The following is a 15,534-nucleotide window of genomic DNA, read 5'->3' on the forward strand; positions in this document are numbered from 1 at the left end:
AGATATCCCCATTAGCAGGAAGACAGAGCACCACACATGGGTTTTAGAGCCCTATGGACCCAGTTCCTATCCCAATTCGGCCTTCACCAGGAGAAGTCCCTTTACTCATCTGAGCCGCTGTGTCCTTGATGTGAAGTGGGGGCTTGGACAGGTGATAGGGAAAAAGCAGTGAGATGATGCAGGGTGACCCCACAGCACCCCATGGTCCCCAGGAAATTGCCAGAGGCCTCAAGGTGGCTTCTCTCCTGACTGGACCTGGAAGCCTGGGTCCTTTACCAGGGCCACCTGAAGAGTGTGGCCAGGAAACTCTCGTACTGAGTGGAGATGGATTAGGGATGTTGGAGATCCCAGCCATGGGTGACAAAGAGGGGTTCAGAGGGAAAGCCCAGGGTCGGGGTGGGTATTCATGGACACAGCTGCAAGTGATTAGTAACCAGAAGGGTCCCCAGTCTCAAACACCTGTGCCCTGCTAACTCACCCCAGGACACCCAGTCCTGCCTCATCCACGACCAGCCCGGGCAGACAGGAATGGAGCAGAGCCAGGCAGGGGCCTTGGGGAGTGTCCAAGCTCCTTCTGAGCATCCCAGATGCTGCCTTTCCCCTTCAAGGGCCCAATGAGGGATGGACCCCCTGGGTCACAGAGTAGGGCTGTGCTCTCCCTAGGGAGGTGTCCTGGGCTTCAGCACCGTCAGAACAACACAGAGGGGCTGACAGTTGCCAGAGGGTTTCACCCTAGGAGACACAGCCTACACGGGCGTCAGACCTCCCCAGAGCTGCACAGAGGTTCTTCAGAAAGTAGCCAGTCCTGGCGTTGTCCACTCAATATGATCCACCTGAACTTAGAGTGAAACCCAGACACATTTGCCCTATGGGTCCTTCCCCATCTGACCTTCACTTGTTCCTCTCCATCCTCCCCTCCCAGCTCGTTCCTCCCACTCATGTCCAGCCAGGCTGTTCTTTCTTCCGTACTACTATAGGTGTGCCCACCTGGTCCCTGCCTCAGGGCCTGTGCACTTGCCCTCTCTTTTGCCTAAGATGCAACCCCCAAGCTCAGATCACCCATGAATGCCTCCCTCTTATCTTTCTGCCTTTGTTCCGATTTCGTCTCTCAAGATGCCCTCCTTCTCACTGTCAGATTTCCTCCCCACCCCAAGGCAACCACCATCTATGCAGTCAGCCTGTTTATTGCATCCATAGCTCCTCTCACCATTTGAATTCTTCATTTATTTTTGTTGTCTAACTCTCCACTTAGAATACAAGTTTCATGAGGGCAGGACTGCGTCTCTCACATTCAATTCTATATTGGTTAGGCCCTAGATCAATAAGTAATATTTACTGATTGAATGAAAAGAGGGCAGCCCCCACCCACCACCACTTGCTCCTCCCAGTCTCACTGTGGACACTAGGATTTCTTTCTCTTGGCTGCAAAACACCATGCCTGAGAGACTAATTCACCTGCTTCAGCCTCTCCAGACATAACTGGTTAGAAATCCCTGTAGGAGAATCTGGATCTGTCCTCTTTTTCTCTTCATCCCTACCCTCTTCCCCTCCCCCACAGGGTTAGCCAACCGGCAGGGCATCTGAATGTCCCAGCTGGACCCAGATTTTGCCCAGGTGCTGCACCACCTGCCTTGCCCCACTGGCCTTTGTTCTGCCACAGGCTCCCTTCTCAAAGCAGAGCCCTGAAGACTTCAATGATGTCAATGAGGCCACCTGTTTGTGATGTGCAGGCACAGAAGAAAGGCACAGCTCCCCATCAGTTTCATGGAAAATAACTCAATGCCTGCTGGGAACCAGCTGCTGGAGATCCCCACAAAGAGCTTCCACTGGGGGTCAACCCTTCCGGGAAGGATTTGAGGAGAGAGAACCCTCACTGTGGGGACTGCTGATAAGAAACCAGTCACACAGCTGCTCTATTCTCACACAAATCTACCCCATTGCATGGCTGGAACTGACATTTCCCTGGAGGTATCCAGAAAGCTGATGTAACACAGAGGCTATAAAAGCTGCCAGTCTTTAAGGCTGCTCGGCCCCTTGCCAAAATGGAGCTTGTAAGAAGGCTCATGCCACTGACCCTCTTAATTCTCTCCTGTTTGGCAGAGTTGACAATGGCAGAGGCTGAAGGTAAGAAAATTGAACCAGATTTATTCACCAAAACAGAGAAATTCTTCTCTTCAGAGGCCTCTTTCAAAATTTTTCGAAGTGGCCCCAGTTCAGAGAAAAATGTACTCTAATGCTCCTGGGGGGGGATTTTAAATTAGTTCTAATTTTATTTGGCTCATCTGACAATGTCCATAAACATATCAAAAGCGTATAGAATTTTACTGGGTAATTTTACTGCTAAGAGTTTATGTTTCGGAAATAAGCATAAAAGTGTCCAAAGATATATGTATAAATATGTGCACTTAGATAATTGTAAACTACAACACGAATTTTCATTATTTGTTATGGTAAATCCATACAATGGAACACCGGTTTTTGCAACTTAAAAAAAAAAAAAAAATGATGGCTGGGGGTGGTGGCTCACGCCTGTAATCCCAGCACTTTGAGAGGCTGAGGATGGTGGATCACGAGGTCAGGAGTTCGAGACCAGCCTGGCCAACATGGTGAACCCTTGGCTCTACTAAATTACAAAAATTAGCCAGGTGTGGTGGTACGCACCTGTAGTCCCAGCTACTCGGGAGGCTGAGGCAGAAGAATCGCTTGAACCCGGGAGATGGAGGTTGCAGTGAGCCGTGATCATGCCACTGCACTCCAGCCTGGGTGACAGAGCAAGACTCTGTCTCAAAAAAAAAAAAAAAAAAAAGACTCCGATCTATAATGTGTCCATAGAACACATTAAGAGAAAAAGAAAGATCTGAAGTTTGTATCATATGATGGTTCTTATGTTTGAAATATATACATTCAAGCATTTTACACGTCTAGAAATAGAAGAGGAAAGGAAAAGGTGTGGAAGAATTTACACCAAGGTTTTAGTGATGATTGTTTCTGGGTGGATGGGGTTATGGGAGTATATGGGAGAATAAATAAAAATAAACCTTTGTTCCTATGTAGGTGGGGTTTTTGACCATTAGTCAAAATCTTGGTGGGATTTTGAATTAGTAATAATTTTATTTGTGCCCATCTGACAATGTACATAAAAATATAAGAATTTATCAAATAATTAAAAATAATTTTATAGAAAAGAATTTTCACTATGTTGCCCAGGCTGGTCTTGAACTCCTGAGCTCAAGCGATCCACCCGCTTTGGCCTCCCAAAATGCTGGGATTACAGGTGTGAGCCACCACCCCCAGCCATCATCATTTTTTTTTTTTTTAAGTTGCAAAAACCGGTGTTCCATTGTATGGATTTACCATAACAAATAATGAAAATTTGTGTTGTAGTTTACAATTATCTAAGTGCACATATTTATACATAAAAGGAGAAAGAAGAGAAGAAAGAGAAAAGGGGGAAAGGAAAAATAACTGGATCCTAAAGATAAACTGTTAGCAGTGAAATTACCCAGTAAGGGGCTGGGCGTGTTCTCTTTTATGGACTATATGTAGAGAAGTTACAAATACTTCTCAAGCAGTTCAAGACGGAGAAATCAACTGCTTTTGTCTTACTTTGGAGTAAGCTAAGTGCCATCCACAATTAGCTGCCTGCTTGTATGTATATTACATGTGAGAGGTAGATTCCTAATCTCTCAGGGAGGGGAAAGGGTCTGTTGTTGACTTTCCTCAGTGCCATCTGTGGTCTCTAACAGGCAATTCAAGCTGCAGTGTCACTCTAGGGGGTGCCAATATGGCAGAGACCCACAAAGCCATGATCCTGCAACTCAATCCCAGTGAGAACTGCACCTGGACAATAGAAAGACCAGAAAACAAAAGCATCAGAATTATCTTTTCCTATGTCCAGTAAGTAGAAGCTTTAGTTTTCTAATAAGGGATATCGAACTCTGACCACATTGGGTTGGGTAGGAGTCTCTCTGGAGAAAGAATTCAGTTGCTGCTAGAGCTAGTAGTGACACTGACAACCATCATGATGATGATGGTGATGGGGATGATGGCTGGTAGTCACTGATAATGGCTGTGTGCCCGGCACTGGCTCACAGAGGTCCTTTAAGGTCAGCACTATAATAGTACTACAAACACAGGAAGGTTGAGAACTTGTCTGAGGTCGCACAAATAGTGAATAGCATGACCACGGTTAGAACCTAGCTGGTCTAGTTCCAGTTTCTTGGCCTTAAAACACTAAACTTTGGTTCCAAATTTTGCTATGCATTTGAATATGTGGGGGAGCTTTCACACATCCAGACTCCCAGGCTGTACACCACATAATTAGATTATAATCCCTGGGGGTAGACTCCAGGCATCAGTATTTTTTATTTTATAGTTTTTATTTTGAAATAAGTATACATTTATAAGTGCTTTTTATAATTGCCCAGGTGACCTCAGTGTGAGGCTGAGAACATGACTCTGCCCTGCAGAGACACTCAGTGTTTCCTGAGATCTGTCTCTAGTTAATCCTCTCAACAACCCTCTAGCCAGATGCAGTCTAATCCCCATTCTATAGATGAGAAAGCCCAGAGAAGTCACTTACCAGGTCCAAGACTAAAAGATAATAAAAATGGGATAGAAACTGAATCCAAGCAACCCGGCTCCAGAGCCCCCACTCTTACGCCTGTCCCAGTGGTTCTTATACTTGATCATACATCAGAAGCATGTGGAAGCCTTGTTAAAACACAAATGCTGGGCCCCATTGCCGGAGTCTCTATTATCTTATTCAGATGGAGTGTGTGGGACCTGAGAATCTGCATAGCTGACAAATGCCCAGATGATACTGATGCTGCAGGTCCAAGTACCACACTTTTGAGAACCATAGTAGCCCTGTACCACTGAAGCTGGAATTTAACTTATCCTTCAAAAAGCAAAAGAGGCCTCAAATTTCCTGGAATGGTTGCTGAGAAACATATATGCTATTCTTGCTGTGTAAGGAGAGAGGGGAAGAGAAAGTGTGAGAAGAGCAAGGGAGGTGAGAAGTTAACATTTAACATCTATTGCACACCTGTGTGCCAGGCCTGTGGCAGGTACTTCATATTCAGAATATTATAAACCTCACACAATAATGAGAAGTAGGCTGTGATATCCCCATTTTACAGATGAGAAAACTGAAACCAAGAAAGGTTAAATCACTCATTAAATTTATACAGCAGGTAAGTAACTAAAGTGGAAAGAGAACCCAGATTTCTCTACCCTTGTATTATTTCCTGTAAGTTTGGACATGTGTCCTCTGAGGATATTTGGGGAGACCCTGTCAGAATGGGCAGCAAACTAAAACCCTGGGCTGTCCTGTCCAATGCAGGGTATGGGACTGTCCTTCAGAATGAGGAAGTGGTGGTGATATAAGGGAAGGAAGGAGCAACTAGGGAGGTGCTAAGGTTTGGGAAAGGTGGCTGTGGAAGAAGAGTTGCTTCACCTTTCAACAGCCTTGGATATCCAGCGTCAATGGGAAACAGTTCTAAACAAGAAGGTTCATCAATGAGTTCCATGGACATGGGGAACAGGAGAGATAGAAATAGGTAGAAGGAAAGTGATTCCCTCATCATTTACTTGATACGAGACATAGGCAAAGCAGTTCACCTCCCTGCGCCCATTAAAATTGACAGTTTGTGATTTGATGTTGAGGATGGTGGGGTTGGTGATTGGTCTTGGAGAGGTTTAAATGAAAACAGATGTGCTACCACTTCATAAATTTACATGCCTAAGTGAGCAATTGACTCTGCTCTGCAAACCCCCTTTGCTTGTGACACTTCTCCAGCCACAGTTGTGTTTTATCCACAGGCTTGATCCAGATGGAAGCTGTGAAAGTGAAAACATTAAAGTCTTTGACGGAACCTCCAGCAATGGGCCTCTGCTAGGCCAAGTCTGCAGTAAAAACGACTATGTTCCTGTATTTGAATCGTCATCCAGTACATTGACGTTTCAAATAGTTACTGACTCGGCAAGAATTGAAAGAACTGTCTTTGTCTTCTACTACTTCTTCTCTCCTAACACCCGTAAGTCATCATTTACACAACCTTCACTCACATCTCCTGCAAGCACAGGTTACACACTCTCCTGTCTGGGTTCTTATAATCTTCAGTCTGAGTATATTCCCTCAGAGTCTCCTCTATCTGAGAGAGCAGCAGTTCTCTAACTCACCTGTGCATAAGAATCATTTGGAGAGCTTGTTAAATCACAGATCCCAGCCCCATCACAGACATCGTGATTCATTGGTTCTGGGTGGAGCACATGATCTTGCCTTTCTAACCAGTTCCCAGGTGAGGCAGAGACAAGGGGCTGCTCAGATGGCTACATGTTGAGGGGTACTGTGTTAGAGCCCAAAGCAGAGACTCCACGTTCAGCCTGTTTAATAGTAACCCTAGTATCTTCTGCAATGCTTCTTCAGGGACCGCACCTTCCTATGCTCTGATTCCTTAGATCTTGGTTGGGGTTGTTGAAACTTCGTGTTTAACAAATCCCCCAGATGATTCTGACAAAGAAGATTGGAGAGTGCATGCTGGAAATCTCTGGTCTCACCATTGAAATTTAAGACTGTCAGGTGGTTGGAGGCTAAATGCATTCACGGCACCTACATTCTACTGTGATCCAAAGCAGAATGCCAAGAACATCTGCGAATGGGTTCAAGAGGAGAGCTCCACTGTGGATTTCGTTCCAAGGCCCAGAGCTGACCATGTCACTCTCCTCCTGAAACCACTGACTTCTTGGTACCATCAAACCTCCAGAGTGCAGCAGTCAAGGTTTTCCCAAGCTGGACCCAGGCCACCTTTTCAAGCCTTGCCTCTAGCTGCTGCCTGGCATGCACCCTATGCTTCAGCCAATCTAAACCGTTTTACATCTCCAAAAAGAGCTCTCTGTATTGTTTCTCCCCATTTCATCTGTCCAGCTGCTTCCTTATGTACGTACTGGGGAAAGGAGAGACCAAGGGCTGCTTCAGGAAGGCTGTTTCTGAGCTGAGCTTTGAACAATAGCATGATGAGGTAGGTGGAGGGGGAGTACTGGAGCTGACAGCCGAGGAGTCATGGGAAGAAAGGGAGGCTAGAACAGAGGCTGATGAGACTGGAAAGCTGAGCTGGTGAGAGTGAGGAAGAGCCTTCAAGGGAGGGTGTGACTTTCTTTTCTATGGTGCAGTTCAGGTAATGGGAGTCCCTCCAGATGCAACACATCTTACAGCACAACTTTAATATGATTCATTTGGCAATAGTATAAAGATTCCCTCTGCCCTGCACCAGTGGGCAGAAATTTCAATGATAAAAAAGGATGAAGACCTCCATATGTGACCCATGGGAAAGACGGAGAGGGAATCATACTCAGGAGAGACGTGTTAAGCTCGATGCACAACACAGAAATTAAAAGCAGTCACTATTTTGATGTTCATTCTTGACCACCTTCACATTCATTTCAGCCATTCCAAACTGTGGCGGTTACCTGGATACCTTGGAAGGATCCTTCACCAGCCCCAATTACCCAAATTCGCATCCTGAGCTGGCTTATTGTGTATGGCACATACAAGTGGAGAAAGGTTACAAGATGAAACTAAACTTCAAAGAGATTTTGTAAGTACTGCTGCCCAATTCTGTTGGAACAAATGCAGTAAACCCACCTGCAACTGGGGAATTTGGGGAAGAGAAATTATCATACGTAATTCCCATATATGGGCACTTTTCAAAGAAATGATGAAGAAAGGAAAACAGTGATACTGTTCCACTGAACTAAGTTGACTATCTTTCTGAAGATTCTGAGGTCCTTCTCAGGGACTATCAAAACCCCAGGTTTGTCATCGTAAACCTGAGATACCATTGAAGGAAAAAAAAAATCCATAATCACTTAAGAGTAGGATTGTTGGGATGTTAGAAAATAGAATTGAATTGGTTTGAAACTCTTTTTCACCAGAGGCCCTCATTCTTTAGCCTAGAAATAGACAAACAGTGCAAATTTGATTTTCTTGCCATCTATGATGGCCCCTCCACCAACTCTGGCCTGATTGGACAAGTCTGTGGCCGTGTGACTCCCACCTTCGAATCGTCATCAAACTCTCTGACTGTCGTGTTGTCTACAGATTATGCCAATTCTTACCGGGGATTTTCTGCTTCCTACACCTCAATTTATGCAGAAAGCATCAACACTAGTAAGTCGTGTTTTATGTTCTTAGCTATTTTGAGCTCTCTGAAGATTGCATACATAGAAACTGTTAATTGTTAGCCTACCTGTGGCTATTCCTATTTGCAAGCATGTCACATATACTTGGGAACATATTCATAATCTTAAGCTTGACAATCATTTCTGTACATTACTTAATGCAAGAGGAAATTAATGATTTTATTAACCTGAAAAAAATTTATGCAGATAATGTGGACTGTTTCCCTTAATTCCTTCTGCAAAGACACAATTAAAAACATCAGGTTTGCAGATTCTAGCTCTAAACAAGGTCACAATGAACACAGTAAAAGGTGAATCAACTGCTTGGGTATCTCAAACTTATGATTACTGTTTAGGGCAAAATGTTTTTGACTTCTTATGTATTTACTTGCACACATAGCTCTTCAAGATCCGACATTCCTAGCTGGCATAAACATGACCATTCTTTTTCTTTTTTTTTTTTTTTCCTGACAGCATCTTTAACTTGCTCTTCTGACAGAATGAGAGTTATTATAAGCAAATCCTACCTAGAGGCTTTTAACTCTAGTGGGAATAACTTACAACTAAAAGACCCAACTTGCAGACCAAAATTATCAAATGTTGTGGAATTTGCTATCCCTCTTAATGCATGTGGTACAATCAGAAAGGTAAAGTGAAATACTGATAGCTGGATTTTGTCAAATGCTGAGTGCATGTTGAGCAATGCAGTCAGGGGAATGCTTGCTAGCTGCGATAACAAACAGCCCCCAAATTTTAGTGGCTTAACCACATGAGAAGCATGTGAAGACATATTAGTGCACATACCCATTCATACATAGCTGCTAAATCGCTGGATTCATTTTCAGGACAAGTGAGGTTATCTTTCCCAGAAGGTAAAGAACTCTGAAAACTCACTAAAGAGAGTTTGAACATCTATATGCAGTTGGCTTAATAATCTACCAGTAACACTTATGCAGAAAATGTTTACACCTTGTATTTAGTGAAGATCTAGCTGAATTTTTAGGATCTTCTTCTTTTTCTTTTAAAGACAGAAAATAAAACGTTAAAAAAACCTGAAACCTGAAGGATATTACTGGAAGTTTGTGATTTGTTCTACATTTTTCTAGAAGTCCTATTCAAGATTTCAAACATTTTCAACTTTTGGTCTCTTTAGGATACATACCATAAACTTTTCACTCAGACATTAAACAATAACCTAATTGAAAAGAATGGTGGCTAATCCAGAGGAACTGATAAAGACAGAAGTAAATCATCGTATCTTGCTAAAAATGAACACGCAGGCTTTATTACACTGTGAACTCCCAGGGAAGGCAGCTAAGGGCCTTCCTCTTGCAGACCCTTGGTCTACATATATTTTGGAAACTGCCCAGTTAGCCACACTAACTTAAAGCTCCTTAAGGAAAGCAATATATAGTAAGGTTTAATGTCTTCTCAAGACTGGAAATTTGCATTCAAAATGGATTTTACTGTAACTGAAAAAAATTCTGTCTGATTCTATCTTCAGGTCTCTGTAATACAAGCTGTATTTCTCATCTCATTCTTTCTTTCTTTCCTAGAATATTTCTTCAATGAAATACATTAAAGGTTTATAGTATTCTGACATGAAAGCTGTTACCTTGTGATTTAAGAAAACTATGCCTGTGCCTGCAAATGTTATCCACATCTATGCTCTAAAATATTACTGGACTTAAAATATAAAAATTGAATTCTATCTTGTTCTTCAGGTAGAAGATCAGTCAATTACTTACACCAATATAATCACCTTTTCTGCATCCTCACCTTCTGAAGTGATCACCCGTCAGAAACAACTCCAGATTATTGTGAAGTGTGAAATGGAACATAATTCTACAGTGGGGATGATATACGTAACAGAAGATGATATAATACAAAATCAAAATGCACTGGGCAAATATAACACAAGCATGGCTCTTTTTGAATCCGATTCATTTGAAAAGACTATACTTGAGTCACCATATTACGTGGATTTGAACCAAACTCTTTTTGTTCAAGTTAGTCTGCACACCTCAGATCCAAATTTGGTGGTGTTTCTTGATACCTGTAGAGCCTCTCCCACCTCTGACCTTGCGTCTCCAACCTATGACCTAATCAAGAGTGGGTATGTATTAATGTAACTGATGTATGTATGGTATTTCTTCCTGTGGAATAATAATTTCAATAAAGTAATTTTTTGTGTTGTATATATATACAATTTTTCCTAGTACTACATGAAATTTCATTAAATTTATTCTAATCATTTTATAAAATACAATTACTATGTACCAATTATGAATAATTTAAATTTAAACATTTATGCAGACACAGCTTATATCCGCTAGAATTTTAAGTGTATTTACAAAATATTTGCTGGTAGAAACAAATTTATTTTTGTTATAAAAGCTCTATTTTTGTTTTTGTTTTTTGCACATTTTGGTTTTTGGAAGCAAAACCTAGAAGATTATTTCATGTGTGTTATCTTTAAAATATAACTCCATCAGTAAAACACATGTAGCATCCTTAAGAGAAAATGTAGAAAGTTCTTATTTGACAGAAACAATTTCCTTTTTTCCTTACAATTTGTTGGATTTTAACTATGTCATTTGTACTGATACATTAATGATAAGCACGTAAGGAAAGAAGTCTGACTTCCAATACATCAGTATTGGTTTTCTGATTAAGTTATACGGACCAGGAATTTTAGAGCTAGAAAGAACCTTGCTATCTTACTCAGGAATCAGATCTATAGTCTTAACTCACTGTAGTGTAAACTAGAGACACCGTCTTTCATGAGAGATTTTTGGATTCACAACTTAATTCAGAGAAAATTTTTTAGAATGGAAAAGACTGAATTTGTCTGTATCTTCTAAACATGTTCGTAAATTCTGTTCCAGATGTAGTCGAGATGAGACTTGTAAGGTGTATCCCTTATTTGGACACTATGGGAGATTCCAGTTTAATGCTTTTAAATTCTTGAGAAGTTTAAGCTCTGTGTATCTGCAATGTAAAGTTTTGATATGTGATAGCAGTGACCACCAGTCTCGCTGCAATCAAGGTTGTGTCTCCAGAAGCAAACGAGACATTTCTTCATATAAATGGAAAACGGATTCCATCATAGGACCCATTCGTCTGAAAAGGGATCGAAGTGCAAGTGGTAATTCAGGTAAGACAAAAAGCTATTTCATGATCAAAAAGCACATCATGGCTCATAAAATGCTGCTTAAATCCAGTAACTCTTAAGCGTGTACAGTTTAGAGATTTATAATAGGAGCTTTAACAAATAAGTTGAATTTTAAGTATACAGGATTAGCATTTATTTCTACCAGTTGATAATATGCATACTATGTACAGTGTAACCATATGATACACTGATAGTTTGCCATTCATTTGGATTTTGAGTATAAGTGTAATGTCCTAATCTCTAAAAACAAGTTTCCTTTAGTTTCCTGACTCCTTATTACAGATATTGCAGATAATTGAATTGAAAGCAATGTATTTTAACTCCTAAATGAGTAAAACAAAATGAACCAGCATTCCACATAATAGCCTATTTGAAAGAAAGTTATTAAAAAAAAAACAACAACAAAGAATCTATTATATTAACATAGGCCAGCCTATGTTAAGGAAGAGGCTGGGCAGGGCCCAGAGGCCCAGGGAGCAGAGAAGGGGGCAGCTGAGAACCCTTCCCCGGGAAGCAGGAGGCTGCAGAAGGCAGGACCCCACATGCTTCAGAATCTTGAGTTCAGGAGAAGGTCACTGCTACACATTGACTTTGAGTAGGTTACCAGTAAGTCCACTCTGCTATGTTGGCTAAGCCAGGAGACTCACGGAAGAGCTGAAACCTGAGATCTGCCCAGATATATGAAAGGAATGATGGTAAATACTCAAGGAAGGTTCATAATTAAATGGCTTAAGATAAGCCTTAATGAAAGAAAAACTGTAAGAAGTTATTTTAGTTGAAAATGGCATTAAAGGACCTTATGATCTCTGTATTTATTCATTATTATTAGCACTATAAAGGAGTATGGTTCTGCTTTGTAGCAAAATATTTCTATGGCAAAAGCAGAAAAACAGAAGTTAAATTCAGTAATTTTATAAACGCGTTCACTAAGTGGCTTACATAGTGTATCTATAGACACTGGTCTGAAATTAGTTGAAAATTTATAAATGGAAGTCATTATGGAAATACTATCAATATGAGAAAAGTATCTTTTTCCTATTTCAAGGGAATGAACAAATTTTTTTTTTTCTGTTGACAAAATGTATTTTGGCAACAGTGAGCAACAGTGACCATTAGTAAGTGAAGCTGCATTTCCATTAGACTGTTAGGCTTGAGTTTTACATATTTTTCACGTGATACCAAGAAACCAAACTAAGTCAACTGTTTGAAACAAGTTTAAAATTAAATATACATATAAATGAATTCAAATATTTGATAATGGTTCCTCTATATTGTGTTGGCATTATGTGTTATACATTAATTCATATATGAGTCATAGGATATGTACAGGTATTATAAAAGCTACCAACATTTTATAATGTTAGCGCTTCTTAAAAAGTGATTTTCATCTTGTTTCCAGTTTTAGAATTTCAGCATGAAACACATGCGGAAGAAACTCCAAACCAGCCTTTTAACAGTCTGCATCTGTTTTCATTCATGGTTCTAGTTCTGAATGTAGTGATTGTAGCCACAATCACAGTGAGGCATTTTGTAAATCAACAGGCAGACTACAAATACCAGAAGCTGCAGAACTATTAACCAACAGGTCCAACCGTAAGTGAGACACGTTCCTCTAGGATGCCAAAGGAAATGCTACCTTGTGGCTACATATATTATGAATAAATTAGGAAGGGCCTGAAAGTGACACACAGGCCTGCATGTCGCTGTGTCAGCGTGTTTCATTACAGGACGATGGAAATAAATACCACGCCAGTTGGCTCTCATTTTAGGAACTAAAGATACAAAAACATTACATGAGGCTGGGCGTGTGGCTCACGCCTATAATCTCAGCACTTTGGGAGGCCAAGGTGGGTGGATCACCTGAGGTCCGGAGTTCGAGACCAGCCTGACGAACAGGGTGAAACCCCATCTCTACTAAAAATACATAAATTAGCTGGGTGTAGTAGCACGTACCTGTCATCCCAGCCAATCGGGAGGCTGAGGCAGGAGAGTCACTTGAACCTGGGAGGCGGAGGTTGCAGTGAGCAAAGATCATGCCATTGCACTCCAGCTTGGGCAACAACAGCGAAACTGTCTCAAAAAAAAAAAAAAAAAAAAAATTACACGAATTAACACCTCCTTTTATAAATACAAAACATTTTAACCAAATATTAGGTGAAAAGGGTTATTTTTACTTAAGAAAAGTAGCCTTCAAAGGTAGATGTGTTTATTTTTTAGATGCAAATATGCTACTCCTTGAAACATCAAAAGTTAAAATTTCTGAAACTAAAGCGTGAGGAGAACCGCAGTCTCCTTGATTCACATGCCTTCCTGCTTTCATGCAGAGCCTCGCCATTTCTCACTGTAAACATTTCAGGAAAGGGCTTTGGATAGACAAATGTGAGTATAAAATGAGAAACTTCATACCGTTTCTGGGTTAATGAGATGAAAACATTTTTCTTTCCCTTCACCATCAAGCGCCAAAGCCAAAGGTTCATTGTCCTCAACTAGTAGCCAGTTCGGGTTTACACTTTCCCATTTACTGTGGCTGAACAAATACAATTAAAGACCCCAGTGTGCACTGATTTTACACATGAAAACATAGAATCTAATCACCCTGGATGATCAACACAACTCTCTCTCATCATCTAACAACACACATAGTTTCAGGTTCTAATATGCATCCAAACAGGTAACCACATTCCCAAATGCCCAAAGGCATTCTCCTTCCTTCTAAACATGCATTGCATCTACGGGATGCTGAAGAGAATACATGGTGGATGTGACAGAATCTCTGCCCTCACAGAACACGCCCTTGGGACACTGATTGATTTTCTAGCTCCAAATCACAACAGATCTTCCCCATTTTCTTTTCAATATCTCCATGTCAATCTCCTAAATATTAGTATCTCAGGCAGCCACACAGTGACTCTTTTCTATGTTCATGTTCATCCAGGTAGCCTAAGTTGAACGACTGCAAAGTTATTTTTTAACCTAACGTGAAAACCCCTAAACATTTAATTAGAATGGGCAAATCAGGTTAAATGCTTGTAAAACAGTCTGGTCTGGTCACAGCCCTTCAGTCATCTCTCTATCAGGAAATGACTGGACATTCTCTGCTGGCCAACATGGTAGGGATTCAAATGCATAGCAGGCACAAAAGTATAATGCTGAGAAAATGATCAAATGTTGCGACTCACTAGATGGTGTAAAATCATATTACCAAGAATCATAAGATCATTTATAGTGGAGCTATTGAGGTATATCTCCAATATCAGTGCATATGCATTATCAATATGTGTGCTACTATTTAAGTTTTCTTTCTTTAGAAAGGACTCCAGAGAAGTGAAGTGATAAAAGTTTCTAGGTCTGGGGTGGGTGGCCTGGGTTCTAGTTCTTCCCACTTACCTGGTGGGTTACATGAGCTAGGTCACCTTTTAATCCTCACCTGTGGTGAGGATTAAAAAAGAGAATGTGTTTGCAGTTAGGAGCCATCTACGTTCCACTTACCACCAGCAAGAAGTTCTCACTGCCAGCTCCAAAATCTTGTTCCAGAATCTGCTTCTAATATGCTTGGGCCACACCTGGTATAGGTTGGGTTCTGGGGAAACAGACTGACACAGAGGCTGGTATACAGGAGACTTCCTCAGGTGTGTGCTTGGGATCAGCTCCTGTGTCCCAGAAGGGAAGCAGAACCAGGCAGGGGAGTTGGTGCACAAAGAAGCAGCCGCAGCAGCGGGGGCCCAGCCACTCCTCCAGGGTGTCCTGGGGCTGTTCTCTCCTTCCGAGATGCCCCACTGAGGCACGGTGCTCAGCCCTTTCTATGCTTCTGTGGATCAGTCATTGACTGAGGGCTGCCTGAGGGTGGAGGGGCTGTGAACTTGGATTAGACAACAGCCTTGAGCTAAGGGAAATTCCTGGTGAGCGGTGGCATCAAGAGCCACCAGCCGCCAACACTCCCAGCAGCCTGGAGAATGAGTGACTTTCTCTGATGGGATATCTGGGTGTCACCCTAGAGCAGTCATTCTACCCACCTCCTAAAAGGGATGGATTTTCAGAATATTTTACAAAGTAACTCTATATTGTATTCAAAAGACTTGCTTAACATAGTGTTTCGGAGAAGCTAAAAACAAAGGGATGGGCAATGGAATACCACGCACATGCAAACTAGGGGGGGGGGGGGGGGGGGGGGGGGGGGG

At 41.6% G+C, this 15,534-nt stretch overlaps 1 protein-coding gene across 1 annotated transcript; it reads left to right on the forward strand.

Annotated features, from left to right (window-relative positions):
- The first annotated feature begins 1,705 nt into the window (after nt 1-1,705).
- CUZD1 (CUB and zona pellucida like domains 1) lies at nt 1,706-13,054 on the forward strand. The gene is made up of 9 exons (XM_023224342.2): nt 1,706-2,124; nt 3,747-3,897; nt 5,824-6,038; nt 7,448-7,598; nt 7,953-8,170; nt 8,656-8,828; nt 9,906-10,297; nt 11,070-11,338; nt 12,762-13,054. Exons 1-9 carry the CDS (start codon nt 2,043-2,045, stop codon nt 12,932-12,934), a joined length of 1,824 nt encoding a protein of 607 aa, XP_023080110.2. The 5' UTR covers nt 1,706-2,042; the 3' UTR covers nt 12,935-13,054.
- Nucleotides 13,055-15,534: the final 2,480 nt, after the last annotated feature.

This window comes from Piliocolobus tephrosceles, chromosome 9 (assembly GCF_002776525.5).
Source record: "Piliocolobus tephrosceles isolate RC106 chromosome 9, ASM277652v3, whole genome shotgun sequence".
Taxonomy (NCBI): Eukaryota; Metazoa; Chordata; class Mammalia; order Primates; family Cercopithecidae; genus Piliocolobus; species Piliocolobus tephrosceles.